The following is a 24,508-nucleotide window of genomic DNA, read 5'->3' as shown; positions in this document are numbered from 1 at the left end:
TAGAATTGCAGGAAATAAGCTTTAAGCCTGAGCAATTCTCTTCACCAACAAGAGGGGTATGAACAGTGCTTGTGCCCATAAAAATAGACGTGGCACGTGAATGCGCAAGGGGGGGGGGCACGGGATGTTCCCCAATGCTGGAAGGGGGCGCTGAGTGAAAAAGTTTGTGAAACCCTGCTTTAGACTATAGTGCCCTCTTCTGGAGGAACGGAAATAAAGGAATTCCATGCGACAATCCCTGAAATCTACATTTAAATGTTAGACATTTTGGTAGACATTTTAATCCAGAACGATTTACAGGAGCAATTAGGGTTACATGCCTTGCTCAAGGGCTCTTCGGACAATGTTTGACCCAGTCAGCCCAGGATTCGAACCAGCAACTGTTTTGGTTTCTGGCCCAACTGTCCTAACCGCTAGGCTACCTGCCGCCCCTAATCTGTGTCACGATTTTACAAAATGGCAGAAGTTTACACGATGATAACCTAGTCTGTTTGAGGGCATCGTTATGTGGCAGCTTTGAAAATGATCTGCCAAAACCTTACATTATGGTGTGTCCAGCTTCAAGTCTTCTCTTTCAATCTACCTTTTAAATCTTGTGATAAAATCTTAGACAAGTTTAAGGATGATGATTTACTCTTCACCGTTATGTGTAGTTTCCCTTGTACCCCCCATCATTCATGTCATGTGTCTGTATATAATAATGTGGCCTTGCATTGCTTCAACAGAAAACAGCCTTTTGGTCTTTACATTCTGTGGTAGTTGTAAATGTTTATACATTGTACAGCACCTGTATAAATACATGCCTTCATTCAGGAAAAACAACTGTAAATCGCTCCGTTATTTTTTTTAAGTAATTGAGAAGAAAATGATATAAAGTGGTGAGAGGAAATAATCTGGTCATGGCATTCTGTTCATGCACTGATAAATAAAGTTTTACTGAATAAACCTATTCCATTGTGTGAAGCCTACAGTCATTGGTGTAAAGTGGGTTTTATCGGAGAGGAAGAGGCAATGCAAGAAGGTTTACTCCGCCCAAAATCTGGAATGTTTTGAATGGTTTAACCACTAACCCCTAGGTTTTGTATGGCTTAACTACTACCTAAATGTACGTGAGAAACACTCTTTTCACCCCACTTCGATTCCGAACTAAGTTACTTTTTCGTAACAGGTTCCGAGAATTAACATAGCAGGTTAGAAGACTTACGTTAATGTTAGGAAAAAGGTTAGGGTTAGCGAAAATCACTTTGTATCGTTTCACCTTGTAAGTGTTTCCCATATTTATACAGAAAAAATATATAAACGCAACAATTTCAAAGATTTTACTGAGTTCAAAATCAGATCCGTTACAGTTCATATATGGAAATCAGTCAATTTAAATAAATTCATTAGGCCCTAATCTATGAATGTCACATGACTAGGAACACAGATATGCATCTGTTGGTCACAGATAACTTGTTTTTTAAAGTGGCGTGGATCATAAAACCAGTCAGTATCTGCTGTGACCACCATTTGCCTCATGCAGCACAACACATCTCCTTTGCATAGAGTTGATCAGGCTGAGTGTGGCCTGTTGAATGTTGTCCCACTTCTGTTCAATGCCTGTGCGAAATTGCTGGATATTGGCGGGAACTAAAACACCCTGTTGTACGTGGTGATCCAGAGATTCCAAAACATGCTCAATGGGTGACATGTCTGGTGAGTATGAAGGCCATGGAAGAACTGGGACATTTTCAGGAATTGTGTAGAGATCCTTTCGACATGGGGCTGTGCATTATCATGCTGAAACGAGGTGATGGCGGCGGATGAATGGCACGACAATGGGCCTCAGGATCTCATCACGGTATCTCTGTTCACGTTTTAAATAGATGGGATAGTTTGTCAGAATTTATTTTTACGTAGCAGTTTTGGATAATTTACGGAGCACGGGTATGCCAACTTTTATTTTTACTGCTCTAATTACATTGGTAACCAGTTTATAATAGCAATAAGGCACCTTATTGGGGGGGGCTGTATCCAGGCACACGCTTACCACGTGTTGCTGTATCCAGGCACAAGCTTACCAGGTCCTGTATGGTGTTGTGAGTTCGATTCCTGGTATCACCCATATATAAAATGTATGCACCTATGACTGTAATAAAATAATTGGATGAAAGAGCTTGCTAAATGCCATATTGCTGTTATTATTGTATTATAAAACCAAAGGTGCAAAGAAGGACCCGCAACGTCCTCTATCGCTCCGAGAGTCGCTCAGTTTACCATTACGTCAGCTGTAAAAGTGAGTTTCTCTAAAACACGAACTTCAACTCCCAGACAGCCATGCAACTAACTACAATACTGAGAGTGCGCATGAGCTGCCCATAAACCCGAACGGGTGAAAAACTACAAATACAATATCACTGAGCGCTTAAAAGAACTACAAGTTCCCATCGAGTTGCGCAGAATGAATTTCTAGCCCTTTAAATGTACGTGCAAAATGGCTGCGCAGGTCGACTTTGTCCGTATTAAAGTAGAAAATAAGTTAAGGGACGGTCTTGATAAATTTGCCAAAGAAAAGAAGAAGAGGGAACTGTCACCGTCCGCAGATAAACGGCAGCGTTCATCCGAGGAGGCAAAGAAAGTAAAGCTCCATCATCATCGGCACCACCATGACCCACAACATATTGAACAGCAGCAGAATGGCCAACCACAACCACGCAACTCCAGTGCCGAAAAACCTACCCTACAACGACACCAGCAGCAGCATCAGCACCACAACACCAACGATGCAAAGAAGGACTCGCACCTGCAGCCTACTCTGCCTGCGCGGTAGGTGGTACGCACAGCAGTCAAGTTGGACAGGAAGAAAGCACTTCCCCCGGTTCTGCTGCCTGGACTGTTCAATTTCACGCCCCTCAAAGTAGCCGAGCCCAAGGACAAAATACAGGAGAGCAAGGAAAAGCACAGGGAGAAAGAGCTCAAACTCAAACCTAAGAAGGAAAACACAGAGGCTAACGTAAAACATGGAGTAGTCCTATATAAGAAAAAGAAAGGTAGGTTATTCTTCATTCTATTCCATTATATTAGAATGTTACCACTCTTAATGCTTGAATCTTATGCAAAGTTACAATTAAGTCAGACAAACCTATGTTTGTTTACATACGCAAAATAATCAGCCAGATGATGCACATGCAAGTTCCATGAACTTTATTTTTATTTATATATATATATATATATATATATATATATATGTATATTTATATATATTTTTTTTATAAATGTGTATTTATTTTTCAATTGCCTGCCTTCTCAGACTCTATGGCACACCCACTGTTGTTAGGCCTACTTTTGTTGCAGAGAAGAAACTATGTAGCGAACGATTGATCGTTTTGCAATACTCCTAGTTGTCAACCCTGTTACCATCATAGCCTCCTGGCACCTAATCATCCCCAGCTTCCAATCGGCTCTCCAGGTCGTTGCTCTAACTGAGAATGTGTTCAGTCAACTTGCTTGGTAAAATAAAGAAGTGAACCAATTGCAATATGGGTATTGACAAATGATGTGCATGGCTCTGTCTCCAGAGCCCCATCATGATGAGAACAGCAAGACTCAGTCGCTGGAGGAGTACCTGTTGAGGAAGAAGAAAAAGAAGCGAAGGCACCGTGAGGATGAGCGTGGGAAGACGATCCGCACGTACAACAAGGAGGTCCAGACCATGTGTGGCGGTCTGACTGACCACAGTCCTTCAGCCCGCCTTGGCCCCGTGAAGGAGGGGAAACACTGCCAGCCTGGTACAGGCGCCAACAACAACCACCTCCCCTTCCTCTCCCCCCAAGACCACTTCATCCGCAGCTCGTCTCTGCAGACAGGCACTGTCTACGGACGCTTCATCCACGAGGAGCGCCAGGCCAACGGCGGGGCGTCGGTCCTGCACGCCTACGCTGATGAGCTATCCTCTCTACGGCCGGGGGAGATGGAGCACTTCGCCCAGGAGTTCCTAGAGCTGGCCTTTGCTGAGAGCCCCAGAGGGGCAGCCCGCTACGCCCTGACTGTGGTGCACAGGGCTGCTGCCTTCCTACCTGACTTCCTGGACTACTTTGCCTTCAACTTCCCCTCCACGCCGGTCAAGATGGAGATCCTGGGGAAGAAGGATATAGAGACCACTACTATCGCTAACTTCCACTCTCAGGTACAGCAATACAACATCATGGAACTGGCCTGTCACTGTCCTTCTGATGTTGCCTGTGTTAGCCAGTTGCCTGTGTTACATTTCATATTAAGACTGGGAATTTCCAGGGACCTCACAATACAATATTATCACAATACTTACACTGGAATACCATACACCCCCGCAAGGTGGGGGCCCCATGAGCTCTGGGGGCACATAATCTCTGAGGGCCCATGCGCCTGTCATCGATGTCTATTTTAAAACATTGAATAAATCATTTTGACAGTAACCCTCTAAAAAGTCATTTGTAAATCTTTTTAATATATATATGTTCTAGGAAGCAAAGTGTTTGTTTCTTGGGCTTCAGGACAGTGACTAAAAAAGAAACTGATTGAAAGTATGAGGGGATATCCGTGAACAAATGCCATCCGTGGTCAAGGCTGCGACGGCGCCAGTGCAATGAGTGGAGCTTACTCAGATGCTCAAATGCTCATATCAGACCGAGAGCCTGATGCTTCTTAGTTAGTTCTTTATGAGTTTTAGTTTAGAAAACGATCTCTCCGTGGAAGCGACAGTTACAGGGATGGTAAAAACAGCTCGATTGCAGTAGCAACCTCAGGGAAACTGGGAAACCACAGGGAAACTGGGCAACCTCAGGGAAACTGGGCAACCTCAGGGAAACTGGGAAACCACAGGGAAACTGGGCAACCTCAGGGAAACTGGGCAACCTCAGGGAAACTGGGAAACCTCAGGGAAACTGGGCAACCTCAGGGAAACTGGGGAACCTCAGGGAAACTGGGGAACCTCAGGGAAACTGGGAAACCTCAGGGAAACTGGGAAACCTCAGGGAAACTGGGCAACCTCAAGGAAACTGGGAAACCACAGGGAAACTGGGAAACCTCAGGGAAACTGGGCAGAAGGGAGTTGTGCTTCAAATACAGCAGTTCTGTAGCATCTTTAATTGAGCCTCTCATTTTCCTTAATTGCCGGCCTCAACATGTTACAGAAAAATATGAGCTGAGGACAGGTCGTCTGGATACTGGAGAGCAAATACAGTGACAGATGCAAATAGATGACCGTCTTTAGCTGACAACAATTCTTGAGGGCTTGAACAAAAATACCTGTTTGTGATTTCGTTCAAATCAACAACAAAAAAATATATATATATATTTTTTAAAATGTATCCCTTTATCTCCCCAATTTCGTGGTATCCAATTGTTAGTAGCTACTATCTTGTCTCATCGCTACAACTCCCGTACGGGCTCGGGAGAGACGAAGGTTGAAAGTCATGCGTCCCACGATACACAACCCAACCAAGCCGCACTGCTTTTTAACACAGCGCGCATCCAACCCGGAAGCCAGCCGCACCAATGTGTCGGAGGAAACTACATGCACCTGGCAACCTTAGCGTGCACTGCGCCCGGCCCGCCACAGGAGTCGCTGGTGCACGATGAGACAAGGATATCCCTACCGGCCAAACCCTCCCTAACCCGGACGACGCTGGGCCAAGTGTGCGTCGCCCCACGGACCTCCCGGTCGTGGCCGGTTACGACAGAGCCTGGGCGTGAACCCAGAGGCTCTGGTGGCACAGCTGGCGCTGCAGTACAGCAGCCTTAACCACTGCGCCTCCCGGGAGGCCCCGTTCAAATCAAATTGGATTGGTCACATACACATATTTAACAGATGTTTTTGCGGGTGTAGTGAAAAGCTTGTGTTCCTAGCTCCAACAGTGCAGTAATATCTAACAATACACAACAAGACGCACAAATCTAAAAGTAAATGAATGGAATTAAGAAATATATAAATATTAGGACGAGCAATGTTAGTCTAGTGTGTGTGTGTGTGTGTGTGTATATGGGATGGGATGGGATGTAAAAACATTATGGACAGTATGTTGGTACACTAAATATTCTGTAGAATGGGCTCCCGAGTCGCGCAGCGGTCCCAGTGCTTGAGATGTCACTATAGACACCCTGATTTGAATCCAGGCTGTACCACAACCGGCCATGATTGGGAGTCCCATAGGGCGTCGCACAATTGGCCCAGCATCGTCCGGGTTGGGCTAGCTTCGGCAGTCATTGTAAATAAGTATTTGTTCTTAACTCACTTGCCAAGATAAATTAAGGTTAAATAAATTTGTGCTTTCAGTTTTGCGTGAATGCTGCCATCTATCCACGGTTTTTGTTTGGGTATGTTTTTATGGTAACAGTGGGAACAACATCCCATACAGTGCATTCTGAAAGTATTCAGACCCATTGACTTTTTCCACATTTTGTTAAGTTATAGCCTTATTCTCAAATTGATTAAAACAATTATAATTTGATCCTCATTAGTCTACACACTACTCCATAATGAGAAAGCAAAAACAGGTTTTAATAAATGTTTGCTAATTTATTACAATTAAGAAACCGATACCTTATTTACATACAGTTGAAGTCGGAAGGTTACATACACTTAGGTTGGAGTCATTAAAACTCGTTTTTCAACCACTCCACACATTTCTTGTTAACAAACTATCATTTTGGCAAGTCGGTTAGGACATCTACTTTGTGCATGACATAAGTATTTTTTCCAACAATTGTTTACAGACAGATTATTTAACTTATAATTCACTGTATCACAATTCCAGTGGGTCAGAAGTTTACATACACTAAGTTGACTGTGCCTTTAAACAGATTGGAAAATTCCAGAAAATGATGTCATGGCTTTAGAAGCTTCTGATAGGTTCATTGACATTATTTGAGTCAATTGGAGGTGTACCTGTGGATGTATTTCAAGGCCTACCTTCAAGCTCAGTGCCTCTTTGCTTGACATCATGGGAAAATTGAAAGGAATCAGCCAAGACCTCAGAAAAGAAATTGTAGACCTCCACAAGTCTGGTTCATCCTTGGGAGCAATTTCCAAATTCCTGAAGGTACCATGTTTATCTGTACAAACAATAGTACGCAAGTATAAACACCATGGGACCACGCAACCGTCATACCGCTCAGGAAGGAGATGCGTTCTGTCTCCTAGAGATGAACGTACTTTGGTGCGAAAAGTGCAAATCAATCCCAGAACAACAGCAAAGGACCTTGTGAAGATGCTGGAGGAAACAGGTACAAAAGTATCTATATCCACAATAAAACAAGTCCTATATCGACATAACCTGAAAGGCCACTCAGCAAGGAAGAAGCCACTGCTCCAAAACCACCATAAAAAAGCCAGATTACGGTTTGCAACTGCACATGGGGACAAAGATCGTACTTTGTACTCTGGTCTAATGAAACAAAAATAGAACTGTTTGGCCATAATGACCATCGTTATGTTTGGTGGAAAAAGGGGGAGGCTTGCAAGCCGAAGAACACCATCCCAATCGTGAAGCACAGGGGCGGCAGCATCATGTTATGGGGGTGCTATGCTGCAGGAGGGACTGGTGCACTTCACAAAATAGATGGCATCATGGGAAGGAAAATTATGTGGATATATTGAAGCAACATCTCAAGACATCAGTCAGGAAGTTAAAGCTTGGTCGTAAATGGGTCTTCCAAATGGACAAAGACCCCAAGCATACTTCCAAAGTTGTGGCAAAAAGTCGTTGTCCTTTTGGAAGGTGAACCTTCCCCCAAGTCTGAGGTCCTGAGCGCTCTGGAGCATGTTTTCATCATGGACCTCTCTTTACTTTGCTCCTTTCATCTTTTTCTCACTGCTGACTAGTCTTCCAGTCCCTGCCGCTGAAAAACATTCCCACAACATGATGCTGCCATCACCATGCTTCACTATAGGTGTGGTATTGGTCAGGTGATGAGCAGTGTCTGGTTTCCTCCAGACGTGATGCTTTGCGTCCAGGATAAAGAGTTCAGTCTTGTTTCTCATGGTCTGATAGTCCTTTAGGTGCCTTTTGCAAACTCAAAGTGGGCTGTCATGTGCCTTTTACTGAGGAGTGGCTTCCGTCTGGCCACTCTACCATAAAGGCCTGATTGGTGGAGTGCTGCAGAGATTGTTGTCCTTCTGGAAGATTCTCCCATCTCCACAGAGGAACTCTAGAGCTCTGACAGAGCTCCAATCGGGTTCTTGGTCACCTTCCTGAACAAGGCCCTTCTCCACCGATTGCTCAGATTGGCCGGTGGCCAGCTCTAGTAAGAGTCTTGGTGGTTCCAAACTTCTTCCATTTAAGAATGATGGAGGCCACTGTGTTCTTGGGGACCTTCAATGCTGCAGAATTGCTTTGGTACCCTTCCCCCGATCTGTGCCTCGACACAATCCTGTCTCGGAGCTCTAAGGACAATTCTTTCGACCTCATGGCTTGGTTTTTGCTCTGACATGCACTGTCAACTGTGGGACCTTATATAGACAGATGTGTGCCTTTCCAAATCATGTCCAATCAATTGAATTTACCACAGGTGGACTCCAGTCAAGTCGTAGAAACATCTTGTTTTTTATTTTTAATACATTTGCAAAAATGTTTTTAAAAAGCAGTTTTCGCCTTGACATTATGGGGTGTTGTGTTTAGATTCAGGTGGAAAAAATTTATTGAATCCATTTTAGAATAAGGCTGTAACTTAAAGGTGAAGGGGTCTGAATACTTTCCAAATGCACTGTATTTCTGCTTCAGAAGGACAAGAGAGCCATGGGAAATTAGTTTTGAGCATTCATGGAAATAAAAGTGCTGAAAATAAATTGTTTCCATATATCAAAAGAAGATGAAGAACAAGCTATGAGGGAAAAAAATCTGGAGTTTTGGTGCAAGTACAGCCGACTAGCACCAAAATAATATGGCCATAATGTCAAAAAGAATATCCCAAAATGTAACTATCAATGTTTCCCCCGTCACATAAATATGCTGGCAGACCAACCGTGGTCCTGGAGAGTTACAGGCTGTGGAGGGTTTGTTCCATCCCATCGTCAAGACCTCAACCAGCCTGATCAAGTGATTGACTGTGAATCAGGTGTTATAGCTTTGTTTGGGTTATAGCTGTGTATCCACCAGTACTTATCTTAGACAAAGTTATGAATGAGCTCAACAGCCAGTCTGTTAGCCATCCAATAGTTATTTAATTCCAAAGTACACCAATGTTAAGTCTATAGCTGAACTTCTGCCAAGTTCTCCCTGTTGCTCTGCTCCCTACAGGCCTAATAGAGTGGCTCTAGACTTGTTCCATGACGTTTTACGGTTGTGTTTGACCAGACCAATGGATTCTCATAGGGCTGACACTACCACACACACAGTTTATACAGTGCTCTGTGCAGTTTACACAGACAATTAGCCAATTAGTTTAATGCAGCATTTCCACTGCAATATCCAAGTGCTACTAATGGGTTGAGGGGAGGAAAATGAATGCAAGGCACTGCTTGATTATGTTGCACTAACTAACTAACTAGGGTTAGCTAAATGTTGGAAAGCCTTGGACAGCTCCATGCGCACCAAACCATCCACCTGGGTCAGTTTTAGTCCAATATCATAATGATATATTAAAGCCTGAAGCAAATGCACATTGTGATTGCATTAATTTCAGATTGAGCCAAATCAACATTACCTCTCCAACTGTGTGCTGACTGTAGGTGGGTCGGACCAGGCTGGCCCCATGAAACGGATCAGTCTGGTCTGACCTCTGACCTCTCTCCCTGTCCTGTAGGTGGGGCGGACCTACTGCTCGGGGACTTACCGGTCCGGTCCCATGAGGCAGATCAGTCTGGTCTGACCTCTGACCTCTCTCCCTGTCCTGTAGGTGGGGCGGACCTACTGCTCGGGGACGTACCGGGCCGGTCCCATGAGGCAGATCAGTCTGGTGGGAGCCATGGCAGAGGAGGTGGGGGACTACTTCCCTGAGTTCTTGGACATGCTGGAGGAGTCCCCCTTTCTGAAGGTCAGAGGATGAGAGAATGGATGGAGAGACATACATCTCATATGCATACGTTGATACTGTACTCTATATCATCGACTGCATCCTTATGTAATACATGTATCACTAGCCACTTTAACTATGCCACTTGGTTTACATACTTATCTCATATGTATATACTGTACTCGATATCATCTACTGTATCTTGCCTATGCTGCTCTGTACCATCACTCATTCATATATCCTTATGTACATATTCTTTATCCCCTTACACTGTGTATGACAGTAGTTTTTTTTTGGAATTGTTAGTTAGATTACTTGCTCGTTATTACTGCATTGTCGGAACTAGAAGCACAAGCATTTCGCTACACTCGCATTAACATCTGCTAACCATGTGTATGTGACAAATAAAATTTGATTTGATTTGATTTGGATGTTGGTGCTTGGAATTTATCAAATGATTAATACAAAACAACCTTCTTTCTATTTATTCTTACTAGCCTCCTGGCCATAGTTTTACAACTGAAATGTAGGTCTATGGTTTATGTGTAGGCCTATAGCTATGGTTGGTTTATGTGTAGGCCTATAGCTATGGTTGGTTTATGTGTAGGCCTATAGCTATGGTTGGTTTATGTGTAGGCCTATAGCTATGGTTGGTTTATGTGTAGGCCTATAGCTATGGTTGGTTTATGTGTAGGCCTATAGCTATGGTTGGTTTATGGTTGGTTTATGTGTAGGCCTATAGCTATGGTTGGTTTATGTGTAGGCCTATAGCTATGGTTGGTTTATGTGTAGGCCTATAGCTATGGTGGTTTATGTGTAGGCCTATAGCTATGGTTGTTTATGTGTAGGCCTATAGCTAGGGTTGTTTATGTGTAGGCCTATAGCTATGGTAAACTGACTGAAGTCAGACAAATGTAGTTATTGCTGATCATTTCTGTCTCAATGTAGGCCTTCAAATTTTTTTAATGAATCATTGTATATGCAGAGCATGATTGTCACTGAAATGCTGTCTGTCCAGATGACCCTACCTTGGGGCAGTCTCTCCAGCCTGAAGCTGGACTGTCGTTCCCAGAGTGATGATGGGCCCATCATGTGGGTCCGGCCGGGTGAGCAGATGGTGCCAACCGCTGACATGCCCAAGTCACCCTTCAAACGACGCAGGTAGCCGAAACATCCCAGGACTTTTATCATAGTAACACAGTAATTAATATAGTAATAACATAGGTCACACATAGTATGATACTATAAAACTAACTCATAATAAGCCTCCTTATAGGAGTATTATTTATTAGTTTGTGACAGTGTAGCTCTACTCCCTCTCTTCGCTACCCATTCCTCCTTTCCTGTTCCCACTCCTCCTCTGTCCTCACGGTCTCCCTCTATCCCTTTTCCCACTCCTCCTCTGTCCTCACTGTCTCCCTAATCCTTTCTCACTCCTCCTCTGTCCTCACGGTCTCCCTCTATCCCTTTTCCCACTCCTCCTCTGTCCTCACGGTCTCCCTCTATCCCCTTTCCCACTCCCCCTCTGTCCTCACGGTCTCCCTCCATCCCTTTCCCACTCCCCCTCTGTCCTCACGGTCTCCCTCCATCCCTTTCCCACTCCTCCTCTGTCCTCACAGTGTCCCTCCATCCCTTTCCCCTCCTCCTCTGTCCTCACTGTCTCCCTCCCATCTCTTTCCCACTCCTCCTCTGTCCTCACTGTCTCCCTCCATCCCTTTCCCACTCCTCCTCTGTCCTCACAGTCTCCCTCCCATCTCTTTCCCATTCCTCTTCTGTCCTCACTGTCTCCCTCCCATCTCTTTCCAATTCCTCCTCTGTCCTCACTGTCTCCCTCCCGTCTCTTTCCCATTACTCCTCTCTGTCCTCACTGTCTCCATCCCTCCCATCTCTTTCCCACTCCTCCTCTGTCCTCTCTGTCTCCCTCCCTCCCATCTCTTTCCCACTCCTCCTCTGTCCTCACAGTCTCCCTCCATCCCTTTTCCCACTCCTCCTCTGTCCTCACTGTCTCCCTAATCCTTTCTCACTCCTCCTCTGTCCTCACGGTCTCCCTCTATCCCTTTTCCCACTCCTCCTCTGTCCTCACGGTCTCCCTCTATCCCTTTTCCCACTCCTCCTCTGTCCTCACGGTCTCCCTCTATCCCCTTTCCCACTCCCCCTCTGTCCTCACGGTCTCCCTCCATCCCTTTCCCACTCCCCCTCTGTCCTCACGGTCTCCCTCCATCCCTTTCCCACTCCTCCTCTGTCCTCACAGTCTCCCTCCATCCCTTTCCCACTCCTCCTCTGTCCTCACAGTCTCCCTCCATCCCTTTCCCCTCCTCCTCTGTCCTCACTGTCTCCCTCCCATCTCTTTCCCACTCCTCCTCTGTCCTCACGGTCTCCCTACATCCCTTTCCCACTCCTCCTCTGTCCTCACTGTCTTCTCCCTCCCATCTCTTTCCCACTCCTCTTCTGTCCTCACTGTCTCCCTCCCATCTCTTTCCAATTCCTCCTCTGTCCTCACTGTCTCCCTCCCATCTCTTTCCCATTCCTCCTCTCTGTCCTCACTGTCTCCATCCCTCCCATCTCTTTCCCACTCCTCCTCTGTCCTCTCTGTCTCCCTCCCTCCCATCTCTTTCCCACTCCTCCTCTGTTCTCACTGTCTCCCTCCCTCCCATCTCTTTCCCATTCCTCCTCTGTCCTCACTGTCTCCCTCCCATCTCTTTACCATTCCTCCTCTGTCCTCACTGTCTCCCTCCCATCTCTTTCCCATTCCTCCTCTGTCCTCACTGTCTCCCTCCCTCCCATCTCTTTCCCATTCCTCCTCTGTCCTCACTGTCTCCCTCCCATCTCTTTCCCACTCCTCCTCTGTCCTCACTGTCTCCCTCCCATCTCTTTACCATTCCTCCTCTGTCCTCACTGTCTCCCTCCCATATTTTTCCCATTCCTCCTCTGTCCTCACTGTCTCCTCCCTCCCGTCTCTTTCCCATTCCTCGTCTGTCCTCACTGTCTCCCTCCCTCCCGTCTCTTTCCCACTCCTCCTCTGTCCTCACTGTCTCCCTCCCTCCCTTCTTTTCCCATTCCTCCTCTGTCCTCACTGTCTCCTCCCTCCCATCTCTTTCCCATTCCTCCTCTGTCCTCACTGTCTCCCTCCCTCCCATCTCTTTCCCACTCCTCCTCTGTCCTCACTGTCTCCCTCCCTCCCTTATCTTTCCCAATTCCTCCTCTGTCCTCACTGTCTCCCTCCCCATCTCTTTCCCAATCCTCCTCTGTCCTCACTGTCTCCCTCCCTCCCATCTCTTTCCCATTCCTCTGTCCTCACTGTCTCCCTCCCTCCCATCTCTTTCCCATCCTCCTCTGTCCTCACTGTCTCCCTCCCTCCCATCTCTTTCCCAGCTCCTCCTCTGTCCTCACTGTCTCCCTCCCATCTCATTCCCATTCCTCTGTCCTCACTGTCTCCCTCCTCCCATCTCTTTCCCATTCCTCCTCTGTCCTCACTGTCTCCCTCCCATCTCTTTCCAGCTCCTCCTCTGTCCTCACTGTCTCCCTCCCATCTCTTTCCAGCTCCTCCTCTGTCCTTACTGTCTCCCTCCCATCTCTTTCCCACTCCTCCTCTGTCCTCACTGTCTCTCTCCGTCTCTTTCCCACTCCTCGTCTGTCCTCACTGTCTCCCTCCCGTCTCTTTCCCACTCCTCCTCTGTCCTCACTGTCTCCCTCCCATATTTTTCCCACTCCTCCTTTGTCCTCACTGTCTCCTCCCTCCCATCTCTTTCCCATTCCTCCTCTGTCCTCACTGTCTCCCTCCCTCCCGTCTCTTTCCCACTCCTCCTCTGTCCTCACTGTCTCCCTCCCTCCCGTCTCTTTCCCATTCCTCGTCTGTCCTCACTGTCTCCCTCCCATCTCTTTCCCACTCCTCCTCTGTCCTCACTGTCTCCCTCCCGTCTCTTTCCCACTCCTCTGTCCTCACTGTCTCCCTCCCTCCCATCTCTTTCCCACTCCTCCTCTGTCCTCACTGTCTCCCTCCCATCTCTTTCCAGCTCCTCCTCTGTCCTCACTGTCTCCCTCCCATCTCTTTCCAGCTCCTCCTCTGTCCTTACTGTCTCCCTCCCATCTCTTTCCCACTCCTCCTCTGTCCTCACTGTCTCCCTCCCTCGAATCTCTTTCCCACTCCTCCTCTGTCCTCACTGTCTCCCTCCCTCCCATCTCTTTCCCACTCCTCCTCTGTCCTCACTGTCTCCCTCCCTCCCATCTCTTTCCCTCCTCCTCTCTGTCCTCACTGTCTCCCTCCCTCCCATCTCTTTCCCACTCCTCCTCTGTCCTCACTGTCTCCCTCCCTCCCATCTCTTTCCCACTCCTCCTCTGTCCTCACTGTCACCATCCCATCTCTTTCTCACTCCTCCTCTGTCCTCATTGTCTCCCTCCCATCTCTTTCCCACTCCTCCTCTGTCCTCACTGTCTCCCTCCCATCTCTTTCCCACTCCTCCTCTGTCCCCACTGTCTCCCTCCCATCTCTTTCCCACTCCTCCTCTGTCCTCACTGTCTCCCTCCCTCCCATCTCTTTCCCACTCCTCCTCTGTCTTTACTGTCTCCCTCCCTCCCATCTCTTTCCCATTCCTCCTCTGTCCTCACTGTCTTCCTCCCATCTCTTTCCCACTCCTCCTCTGTCCTCACTGTCTCCTTCCCATCTCTTTCCCACTCCTCCTCTGTCCTCACTGTCTCCCTCCCATCTCTTTCCCACTCCTCCTCTGTCCTCACTGTCTCCCTCCCGTCTCTTTCCCACTCCTCCTCTGTCCTCACTGTCTCCCTCCCATCTCTTTCCCACTCCTCCTCTGTCCTCACTGTCTGTCTCCCTCCCGTCTCTTTCCCACTCCTCCTCTGTCCTCACTGTCTCCCTCCCTCCCGTCTTTTCCCACTCCTCCTCTGTCCTCACTGTCTCCCTCCCTCCCGTCTCTTTCCCACTCCTCCTCTGTCCTCACTGTCTCCCTCCCATCTCTTTCCCACTCCTCCTCTGTCCTCACTGTCTCCCTCCCATCTCTTTCCCACTCCTCCTCTGTCCTCACTGTCTCCCTCCGTCTCTTTCCCACTCCTCCTCTGTCCTCACTGTCTCCCTCCCATCTCTTTCCCACTCCTCCTCTGTCCTCACTGTCTGTCTCCCTCCCGTCTCTTTCCCACTCCTCCTCTGTCCTCACTGTCTCCCTCCCTCCCATCTATTTCCCATTCCTCCTCTGTCCTCACTGTCTCCCTCCCATCTCTTTCCCAGTCCTCCTCTGTCCTCTCTTTCCCACTCCTCCTCTGTCCTCTCTGTCTCCCTCCCTCCCATCTTTCCCACTCCTCCTCTGTCCTCACTGTCTCCTCCCTCCCATCTCTTTCCCACTCCTCCTATGTCCTCACTGTCTCCCTCCCTCTCATCTCTTTCCCTCCTCCTCTGTCCTCACTGTCTCCTCCCTCCCATCTCTTTCCCACTCCTCCTCTATCCTCACTGTCTCCTTCCCATCTCTTCTCTTTCCCATTCCTCCTCTGTCCTCACTGTCTCCTTCCCATCTCTTTCCCACTCCTCCTCTGTCCTCACTGTCTCCCTCCCATCTCTTTCCCACTCCTCCTCTGTCCTCACTGTCTCCTTCCCATCTCTTTCCCATTCCTCCTCTGTCCTCACTGTCTCCCTCCCATCTCTTTCCCACTCCTCCTCTGTCCTCACTGTCTCCTCCCTCCCATCTCTTTCCCCTCCTCCTCTGTCCTCACTGTCTCCTTCCCATCTCTTTCCCATTCCTCCTCTGTCCTCACTGTCTCCCTCCCATCTCTTTCCCACTCCTCCTCTGTCCTCACTGTCTCCTCCCTCCCATCTCTTTCCCATTCCACCTCTGTCCTCACTGTCTCCTCCCTCCCATCTCTTTCCCACTCCTCCTCTGTCCTCACTGTCTCCCTCCCATCTCTTTCCCACTCCTCCTCTGTCCTCACTGTCTCCTCCTCCCATCTCTTACCCACTCCTCCTCTGTCCTCACTGTCTCCTTCCCATCTCTTTCCCACTCCTCCTCTGTCCTCACTGTCTCCTCCTCCCATCTCTTTCCCATTCCTCCTCTGTCCTCACTGTCTCCCTCCCATCTCTTTCCCACTCCTCCTCTGTCCTCACTGTCTCCTCCCTCCCATCTCTTACCCATTCCTCCTCTGTCCTCACTGTCTCCTTCCCATCTCTTTCCCATTCCTCCTCTGTCCTCACTGTCTCCCTCCCATCTCTTTCCCACTCCTCCTCTGTCCTCACTGTCTCCTCCCTCCGATCTCTTTCCCACTCCTCCTCTGTCCTCACTGTCTCCCTCCCATCTCTTTCCCACTCCTCCTCTGTCCTCACTGTCTCCTCCCTCCCATCTCTTTCCCATTCCTCCTCTGTCCTCACTGTCTCCTCCCTCCCATCTCTTTCCCATTCCTCCTCTGTCCTCACTGTCTCCCTCCCATCTCTTTCCCACTCCTCCTCTGTCCTCACTGTCTCCTCCCTCCCATCTCTTTCCCACTCCTCCTCTGTCCTCACTGTCTCCTTCCCATCTCTTTCCCATTCCTCCTCTGTCCTCACTGTCTCCCTCCCATCTCTTTCCCACTCCTCCTCTGTCCTCACTGTCTCCTCCTCCCATCTCTTTCCCATTCCACCTCTGTCCTCACTGTCTCCTCCCTCCCATCTCTTTCCCACTCCTCCTCTGTCCTCACTGTCTCCTCCCATCTCTTTCCCACTCCTCCTCTGTCCTCACTGTCTCCTCCCTCCCATGTCTTACCCACTCCTCCTCTGTCCTCACTGTCTCCTTCCCATCTCTTTCCCACTCCTCCTCTGTCCTCACTGTCTCCTCCCTCCCATCTCTTTCCCATTCCTCCTCTGTCCTCACTGTCTCCCTCCCATCTCTTTCCCACTCCTCCTCTGTCCTCACTGTCTCCTCCCTCCCATCTCTTACCCATTCCTCCTCTGTCCTCACTGTCTCCTTCCCATCTCTTTCCCATTCCTCCTCTGTCCTCACTGTCTCCCTCCCATCTCTTTCCCACTCCTCCTCTGTCCTCACTGTCTTCTCCCTCCCTCCCATCTCTTTCCCACTCCTCCTCTGTCCTCACTGTCTTCTCCCTCCCTCCGTCTCTTTCCCACTCCTCCTCTGTCCTCACTGTCTCCCTCCCTCCCGTCTCTTTCCCACTCCTCCTCTGTCCTCACTGTCTCCCTCCCTCCCATCTCTTTCCCATTCCTCCTCTGTCCTCACTGTCTCCCTCCCATCTCTTTCCCAGTCCTCCTCTGTCCTCTCTTTTCCCACTCCTCCTCTGTCCTCTCTGTCTCCCTCCCTCCCATCTTTCCCCTCCTCCTCTGTCCTCACTGTCTCCTCCCTCCCATCTCTTTCCCACTCCTCCTATGTCCTCACTGTCTCCCTCCCTCTCATCTCTTTCCCACTCCTCCTCTGTCCTCACTGTCTCCTCCCTCCCATCTCTTTCCCACTCCTCCTCTATCCTCACTGTCTCCTTCCCATCTCTTCTCTTTCCCATTCCTCCTCTGTCCTCACTGTCTCCTTCCCATCTCTTTCCCACTCCTCTTCTGTCCTCACTGTCTCCCTCCCATCTCTTCTCTTTCCCATTCCTCCTCTGTCCTCACTGTCTCCTTCCCATCTCTTTCCCACTCCTCTTCTGTCCTCACTGTCTCCTCCCTCTCATCTCTTTCCCACTCCTCCTCTGTCCTCACTGTCTCCCTCCCATCTCTTCTCTTTCCCACTCCTCCTCTATCCTCACTGTCTCCTTCCCATCTCTTCTCTTTCCCATTCCTCCTCTGTCCTCACTGTCTCCTTCCCATCTCTTTCCCACTCCTCCTCTATCCTCACTGTCTCCTTCCCATCTCTTCTCTTTCCCATTCCTCCTCTGTCCTCACTGTCTCCTTCCCATCTCTTTCCCACTCCTCCTCTGTCCTCACTGTCTCCCTCCCATCTCTTTCCCACTCCTCCTCTGTCCTCACTGTCTCCTCCCTCCCATCTCTTTCCCACTCCTCCTCTGTCCTCACTGTCTCCTTCCCATCTCTTTCCCATTCCTCCTCTGTCCTCACTGTCTCCCTCCCATCTCTTTCCCACTCCTCCTCTGTCCTCACTGTCTCCTCCCTCCCATCTCTTTCCCATTCCACCTCTGTCCTCACTGTCTCCTCCCTCCCATCTCTTTCCCACTCCTCCTCTGTCCTCACTGTCTCCCTCCCATCTCTTTCCCACTCCTCCTCTGTCCTCACTGTCTCCTCCCTCCCATCTCTTACCCACTCCTCCTCTGTCCTCACTGTCTCCTTCCCATCTCTTTCCCACTCCTCCTCTGTCCTCACTGTCTCCTCCCTCCCATCTCTTTCCCATTCCTCCTCTGTCCTCACTGTCTCCCTCCCATCTCTTTCCCACTCCTCCTCTGTCCTCACTGTCTCCTCCCTCCCATCTTTACCCATTCCTCCTCTGTCCTCACTGTCTCCTTCCCATCTCTTTCCCATTCCTCCTCTGTCCTCACTGTCTCCCTCCCATCTCTTTCCCACTCCTCCTCTGTCCTCACTGTCTCCTCCCTCCCATCTCTTTCCCACTCCTCCTCTGTCCTCACTGTCTCCTCCCTCCCATCTCTTTCCCCTCCTCCTCTGTCCTCACTGTCTCCTCCCTCCCATCTCTTTCCCACTCCTCCTCTGTCCTCACTGTCTCCCTCCCATCTCTTTCCCACTCCTCCTCTGTCCTCACTGTCTCCTCCCTCCCATCTCTTTCCCACTCCTCCTCTGTCCTCACTGTCTCCTCCCTCCCATCTCTTTCCCACTCCTCCTCTGTCCTCACTGTCTCCTCCCTCCCATCTCTTTCCCACTCCTCCTCTGTCCTCACTGTCTCCCTCCCATCTCTTTCCCACTCCTCCTCTGTCCTCACTGTCTCCTCCCTCCCATCTCTTTCCACTCCTCCTCTGTCCTCACTGTCTCCTCCCTCCCATCTCTTTCCCACTCCTCCTCTGTCCTCACTGTCTCCTCCCTCCCATCTCTTTCCCATTCCTCCTCTGTCCTCACTGTCTCCCTCCCATCTCTTTCCCACTCCTCCTCTGTCCTCACTGTCTCCTCCCTCCCATCTCTTACCCATTCCTCCTCTGTCCTCACTGTCACCTTCCCATCTCTTTCCCATTCCTCCTCTGTCCTCACTGTCTCCCTCCCATCTCTTTCCCACTCCTCCTCTGTCCTCACTGTCTCCTCCCTCCCATCTCTTTCCCACTCCTCCTCTGTCCTCACTGTCTCCTCCCTCCCATCTCTTTCCCACTCCTCCTCTGTCCTCACTGTCTCCTCCTCCCATCTCTTTCCCACTCCTCCTCTGTCCTCACTGTCTCCCTCCCATCTCTTTCCCACTCCTCCTCTGTCCTCACTGTCTCCTCCCTCCCATCTCTTTCCCACTCCTCCTCTGTCCTCACTGTCTCCTCCCTCCCATCTCTTTCCCACTCCTCCTATGTCCTCACTGTCTCCCTCCCTCTCATCTCTTTCCCACTCCTCCTCTGTCCTCACTGTCTCCTCCCTCCCATCTCTTTCCCACTCCTCCTCTATCCTCACTGTCTCCTTCCCATCTCTTCTCTTTCCCATTCCTCCTCTGTCCTCACTGTCTCCTTCCCATCTCTTTCCCACTCCTCTTCTGTCCTCACTGTCTCCCTCCCATCTCTTCTCTTTCCCATTCCTCCTCTGTCCTCACTGTCTCCTTCCCATCTCTTTCCCACTCCTCTTCTGTCCTCACTGTCTCCCTCCCTCTCATCTCTTTCCCCTCCTCCTCTGTCCTCACTGTCTCCTCCCATCTCTTCTCTTTCCCACTCCTCCTCTATCCTCACTGTCTCCTTCCCATCTCTTCTCTTTCCCATTCCTCCTCTGTCCTCACTGTCTCCTTCCCATCTCTTTCCCACTCCTCCTCTATCCTCACTGTCTCCTTCCCATCTCTTCTCTTTCCCATTCCTCCTCTGTCCTCACTGTCTCCTTCCCATCTCTTTCCCACTCCTCCTCTGTCCTCACTGTCTCCCTCCCATCTCTTTCCCACTCCTCCTCTGTCCTCACTGTCTCCTTCCCATCTCTTTCCCATTCCTCCTCTGTCCTCACTGTCTCCTCCCATCTCTTTCCCACTCCTCCTCTGTCCTCACTGTCTCCTCCCTCCCATCTCTTTCCCACTCCTCCTCTGTCCTCACTGTCTCCTTCCCATCTCTTTCCCATTCCTCCTCTGTCCTCACTGTCTCCCTCCCATCTCTTTCCCACTCCTCCTCTGTCCTCACTGTCTCCTCCCTCCCATCTCTTTCCCATTCCACCTCTGTCCTCACTGTCTCCTCCCTCCCATCTCTTTCCCACTCCTCCTCTGTCCTCACTGTCTCCCTCCCATCTCTTTCCCACTCCTCCTCTGTCCTCACTGTCTCCTCCTCCCATCTCTTACCCACTCCTCCTCTGTCCTCACTGTCTCCTTCCCATCTCTTTCCCACTCCTCCTCTGTCCTCACTGTCTCCTCCCTCCCATCTCTTTCCCATTCCTCCTCTGTCCTCACTGTCTCCCTCCCATCTCTTTCCCACTCCTCCTCTGTCCTCACTGTCTCCTCCCTCCCATCTCTTACCCATTCCTCCTCTGTCCTCACTGTCTCCTTCCCATCTCTTTCCCATTCCTCCTCTGTCCTCACTGTCTCCCTCCCATCTCTTTCCCACTCCTCCTCTGTCCTCACTGTCTCCTCCCTCCCATCTCTTTCCCACTCCTCCTCTGTCCTCACTGTCTCCTCCTCCCATCTCTTTCCCATCCTCCTCTGTCCTCACTGTCTCCTCCCTCCCATCTCTTTCCCCTCCTCCTCTGTCCTCACTGTCTCCCTCCCATCTCTTTCCCACTCCTCCTCTGTCCTCACTGTCTCCTCCCTCCCATCTCTTTCCCACTCCTCCTCTGTCCTCACTGTCTCCTCCTCCCATCTCTTCCCACTCCTCCTCTGTCCTCACTGTCTCCTCCCTCCCATCTCTTCCACTCCTCCTCTGTCCTCACTGTCTCCCTCCCATCTCTTTCCCACTCCTCCTCTGTCCTCACTGTCTCCTCCCTCCCATCTCTTTCCCTCCTCCTCTGTCCTCACTGTCTCCTCCCTCCCATCTCTTTCCCACTCCTCCTCTGTCCTCACTGTCTCCTCCCTCCCATCTCTTTCCCACTCCTCCTCTGTCCTCACTGTCTCCCTCCCATCTCTTTCCACTCCTCCTCTGTCCTCACTGTCTCCTCCCTCCCATCTCTTACCCATTCCTCCTCTGTCCTCACTGTCTCCTTCCCATCTCTTTCCCATTCCTCCTCTGTCCTCACTGTCTCCCTCCCATCTCTTTCCCACTCCTCCTCTGTCCTCACTGTCTCCTCCCTCCCATCTCTTTCCCACTCCTCCTCTGTCCTCACTGTCTCCTCCCTCCCATCTCTTTCCCACTCCTCCTCTGTCCTCACTGTCTCCTCCCTCCCATCTCTTTTCCCACTCCTCCTCTGTCCTCACTGTCTCCTCCCATCTCTTTCCCACTCCTCCTCTGTCCTCACTGTCTCCTCCCCTCCCATCTCTTTCCCACTCCTCCTCTGTCCTCACTGTCTCCTCCTCCCATCTCTTTCCCACTCCTCCTCTGTCCTCACTGTCTCCTCCCTCCCATCTCTTTCCCACTCCTCCTCTGTCCTCACTGTCTCCCTCCCATCTCTTTCCCACTCCTCCTCTGTCCTCACTGTCTCCTCCCTCCCATCTCTTTCCCCTCCTCCTCTGTCCTCACTGTCTCCTCCCTCCCATCTCTTTCCCACTCCTCCTCTGTCCTCACTGTCTCCTCCCTCCCATCTCTTTCCCATTCCTCCTCTGTCCTCACTGTCTCCTCCCTCCCATCTCTTTCCCACTCCTCCTCTGTCCTCACTGTCTCCTCCCTCCCATCTCTTTCCCACTCCTCCTCTGTCCTCACTGTCTCCTCCCTCCCATCTCTTTCCCACTCCTCCTCTCTTCCTCTTCTCTGCTGGTGGTTGACTCTCCCTTTCCTCTATAGGTCCATGAATGAGATAAAGAACCTTCACTACCTGCCCAGGGCCAGTGAGCCCAGAGAGGTGCTGTTTGAGGACCGAACCAGGGCTCATGCTGACCACGTGGGCCAGAGCTTTGACTGGCAGAGTACGGCAGCAGTGGGCGTGCTGAAGGCTGTGCAGTTTGGGGAATGGTGGGTTTTTACTGAAAGTAGGGCAGTTTGGGGAATGTTGAGTGTTTGGGAAGTGTTTGGTATTCATTCAGGTCTGCTTGGCTCTCAGCAGCAATGCAGTATGACTATGATGGTGAAATAATTCCAGTTTGGGATCCTTCATCCAGTGTTTCTGTTGTCATCACGGACTCCTGTTATTTGTTCAACTAATTTGTCTCTTCACCCTTGATTCCACATTGTATCAACATTTGCGTAGGTGTGAACTAACGGTCTTTGATCTACAGGAGTGCACGTCCGAGGATAACCAAAGATGTGGTGTGTTTCCACGCAGAAGACTTTAACGATGTGGTCCAGAGGCTGCAGCTGGATCTGTACGAGCCCCCTGTGTCTCAGGTAGGAACTGAGCTCTTATTGAACCTTGAATCTGTTGATTGCATCTGGTTATGCATGAACCTCCTCTATATGGGATCATAGCAGATCAGATGACTGATAGGCTTAGTCATAAACAGGATCAGACTTGAGGGGGAATGCCTTGGCGTGGATGACATAATAGGCCATTTAATGAGTCAGTTTAGAGCTTTAATTTGCAGAACCTTTATTCTGGTCCCAGAGAATGACCAATTCTGCATGATCTACTCTGGAGTTTTCTGGAATTCAGTTCAGTGTTGAAGTTACCAGGCAGGTGTGACAGGACAGACGTAGTGCTGCCGTGTGGGAATGGATCAGGTGGGCCTACCTCTAATCCTCGTCTCTCTCTGCAGTGTGTCCAGTGGGTAGACGATGCCAAGCTGAACCAGCTGAGGCGGGAGGGTATCCACTACGTGCGGGTGCAGCTGTGTGACGACGACATTTACTTCATCCCCCGTAACGTCATCCACCAGTTCAAGACTGTGTCGGCAGTCTGCAGCCTGGCCTGGCACATCCGCCTCAGACAGTACCATGACGAAAAGGACTGCGGAGAACACGCCCTACACAAGCCCAACAACCAGAGCACAACATCGGGTCAATTCTTCTCATCCTCCCCGGCCCAGCCAGATGCCAAAGTGCCCCACTGTGCCGGTCTGCAGGCACAGAGAGACAAGACTGAGGAACCAGTGTTTCAGAGGCCTACTACTCCACCTAGAGAACCCTGGCCAGCCCGTCCTCAGTCTGCCAAGTCTGCACACCTGCCCCCTCCCGTCCTGGGCATCAGCCCCTTGCCACATGCTCCCTCTGGTTCTGGTTCTAACCCCTCCACTGTAGAGCCGAGGCTTCCACAGCCCCTGGTCTGGCCTCCCCCTGGTCTGGACTACAACTCCCCGCGACCCCACCATGATGTACAGCATCACCGCCCCACTGACTTCTTCAAATGACCTTCCCTCCCCTTTACTCCTTTAACTATGTTTACTACCCTCTAAGGAAGAGCAGTTTATTTAAAGGAATGTGACTGTGTGTGCTTATGACACTTTCTGAAAATGTTATTATTGAACTTCTTCTCTTTTAAATTATTCAGATTATAAAGTATTCATTTTATTTGTAAATACAGTATCAGAGACAAAGCTTAGAAATCTTTTTTTTCTTAGCCAAAGTGTGAAATGTTAATTTAGGAACATTTGTCAGAAAAAGTGTCTGTTTATTTGTTAGTAGCTGAAACTGAGGTCCCTCTGGGGAGTTTCCTAACTGGCTTCGAGAGTTACCAAGTTACCAAGGCAACTCACTTTGCCAGTCGAGAGAGCCTACCAAGGTGTACAGTATATCATGTATATTGCCTAATTGTTTTTTAGACTAAAGTGCCTGCCACCCGAAGAACAGCAATCAGTCTCAAATACATATATATATTTTTTCATTCTTCGTAGCCTTCTTGATGCTTCCTGTGATGGTGAATGTAAAATGATGTATTTTTTTGTGTGTTGAAATTCACATTTAAGATATTTTCCTAAGTTGTTAAACTTATTTTTGTCTGTGCTTCACAAATGCAGAGTTGGCCTGCGTTTTTATATTGGATTGTGGATTAATATATTTTTTAGATGTGTACTGTAAAAAAAATGATACTGTTAACAATGAATGCATGTTCTGGTGTTTGACACTGACGTTGATAAAGTACAAAAGTTTATGTCCAAAATATTGTCAAACTTTCAGCCATTTCTATCAATGTTATGCCACGTTTGAAAGTTTTTTTACTGTCCTTTCTACTGTCCCTTTCCTTTACTACTGTCCCTTTCCTTTACTACTGTGTCCCTTTCCTTCACTACTGTCCCTTTCCTTTACTACTGTGTCCCTTTCCTTCACTACTGTCCCTTTCCTTTACTACTGTCCCTTTCCTTTACTACTGTCCTTTCCTTCCCTACTGTCCTTTCCTTTACTACTGTCCCTTTCCTTTACTACTGTCCTTTCCTTTACTACTGTGTCCTTTCCTTCAGTACTGTCCTTTCCTTTACTACTGTCCCTTTCC

The 24,508-nt window shown here is 49.4% G+C and overlaps 1 protein-coding gene across 1 annotated transcript; it reads left to right on the top strand.

Annotated features, from left to right (window-relative positions):
* Positions 1–2,473: 2,473 nt before the first annotated feature.
* Positions 2,474–24,503, top strand: LOC112215226 (lysine-specific demethylase 9). Its single transcript, XM_042299931.1, has 8 exons — positions 2,474–2,617; positions 2,810–3,029; positions 3,558–4,165; positions 9,853–9,990; positions 10,988–11,130; positions 21,931–22,098; positions 22,362–22,470; positions 22,839–24,503. Exons 1-8 carry the CDS (start codon positions 2,474–2,476, stop codon positions 23,427–23,429), a joined length of 2,121 nt encoding a protein of 706 aa, XP_042155865.1. The 3' UTR covers positions 23,430–24,503.
* Positions 24,504–24,508: the final 5 nt, after the last annotated feature.

Source organism: Oncorhynchus tshawytscha, linkage group LG16 (genome assembly GCF_018296145.1).
Source record: "Oncorhynchus tshawytscha isolate Ot180627B linkage group LG16, Otsh_v2.0, whole genome shotgun sequence".
Classification (NCBI taxonomy): domain Eukaryota; kingdom Metazoa; phylum Chordata; class Actinopteri; order Salmoniformes; family Salmonidae; genus Oncorhynchus; species Oncorhynchus tshawytscha.
The sequence above is the reverse complement of the archived record's forward strand: the minus strand, read 5'-3'. Positions and strand labels throughout refer to the sequence as shown.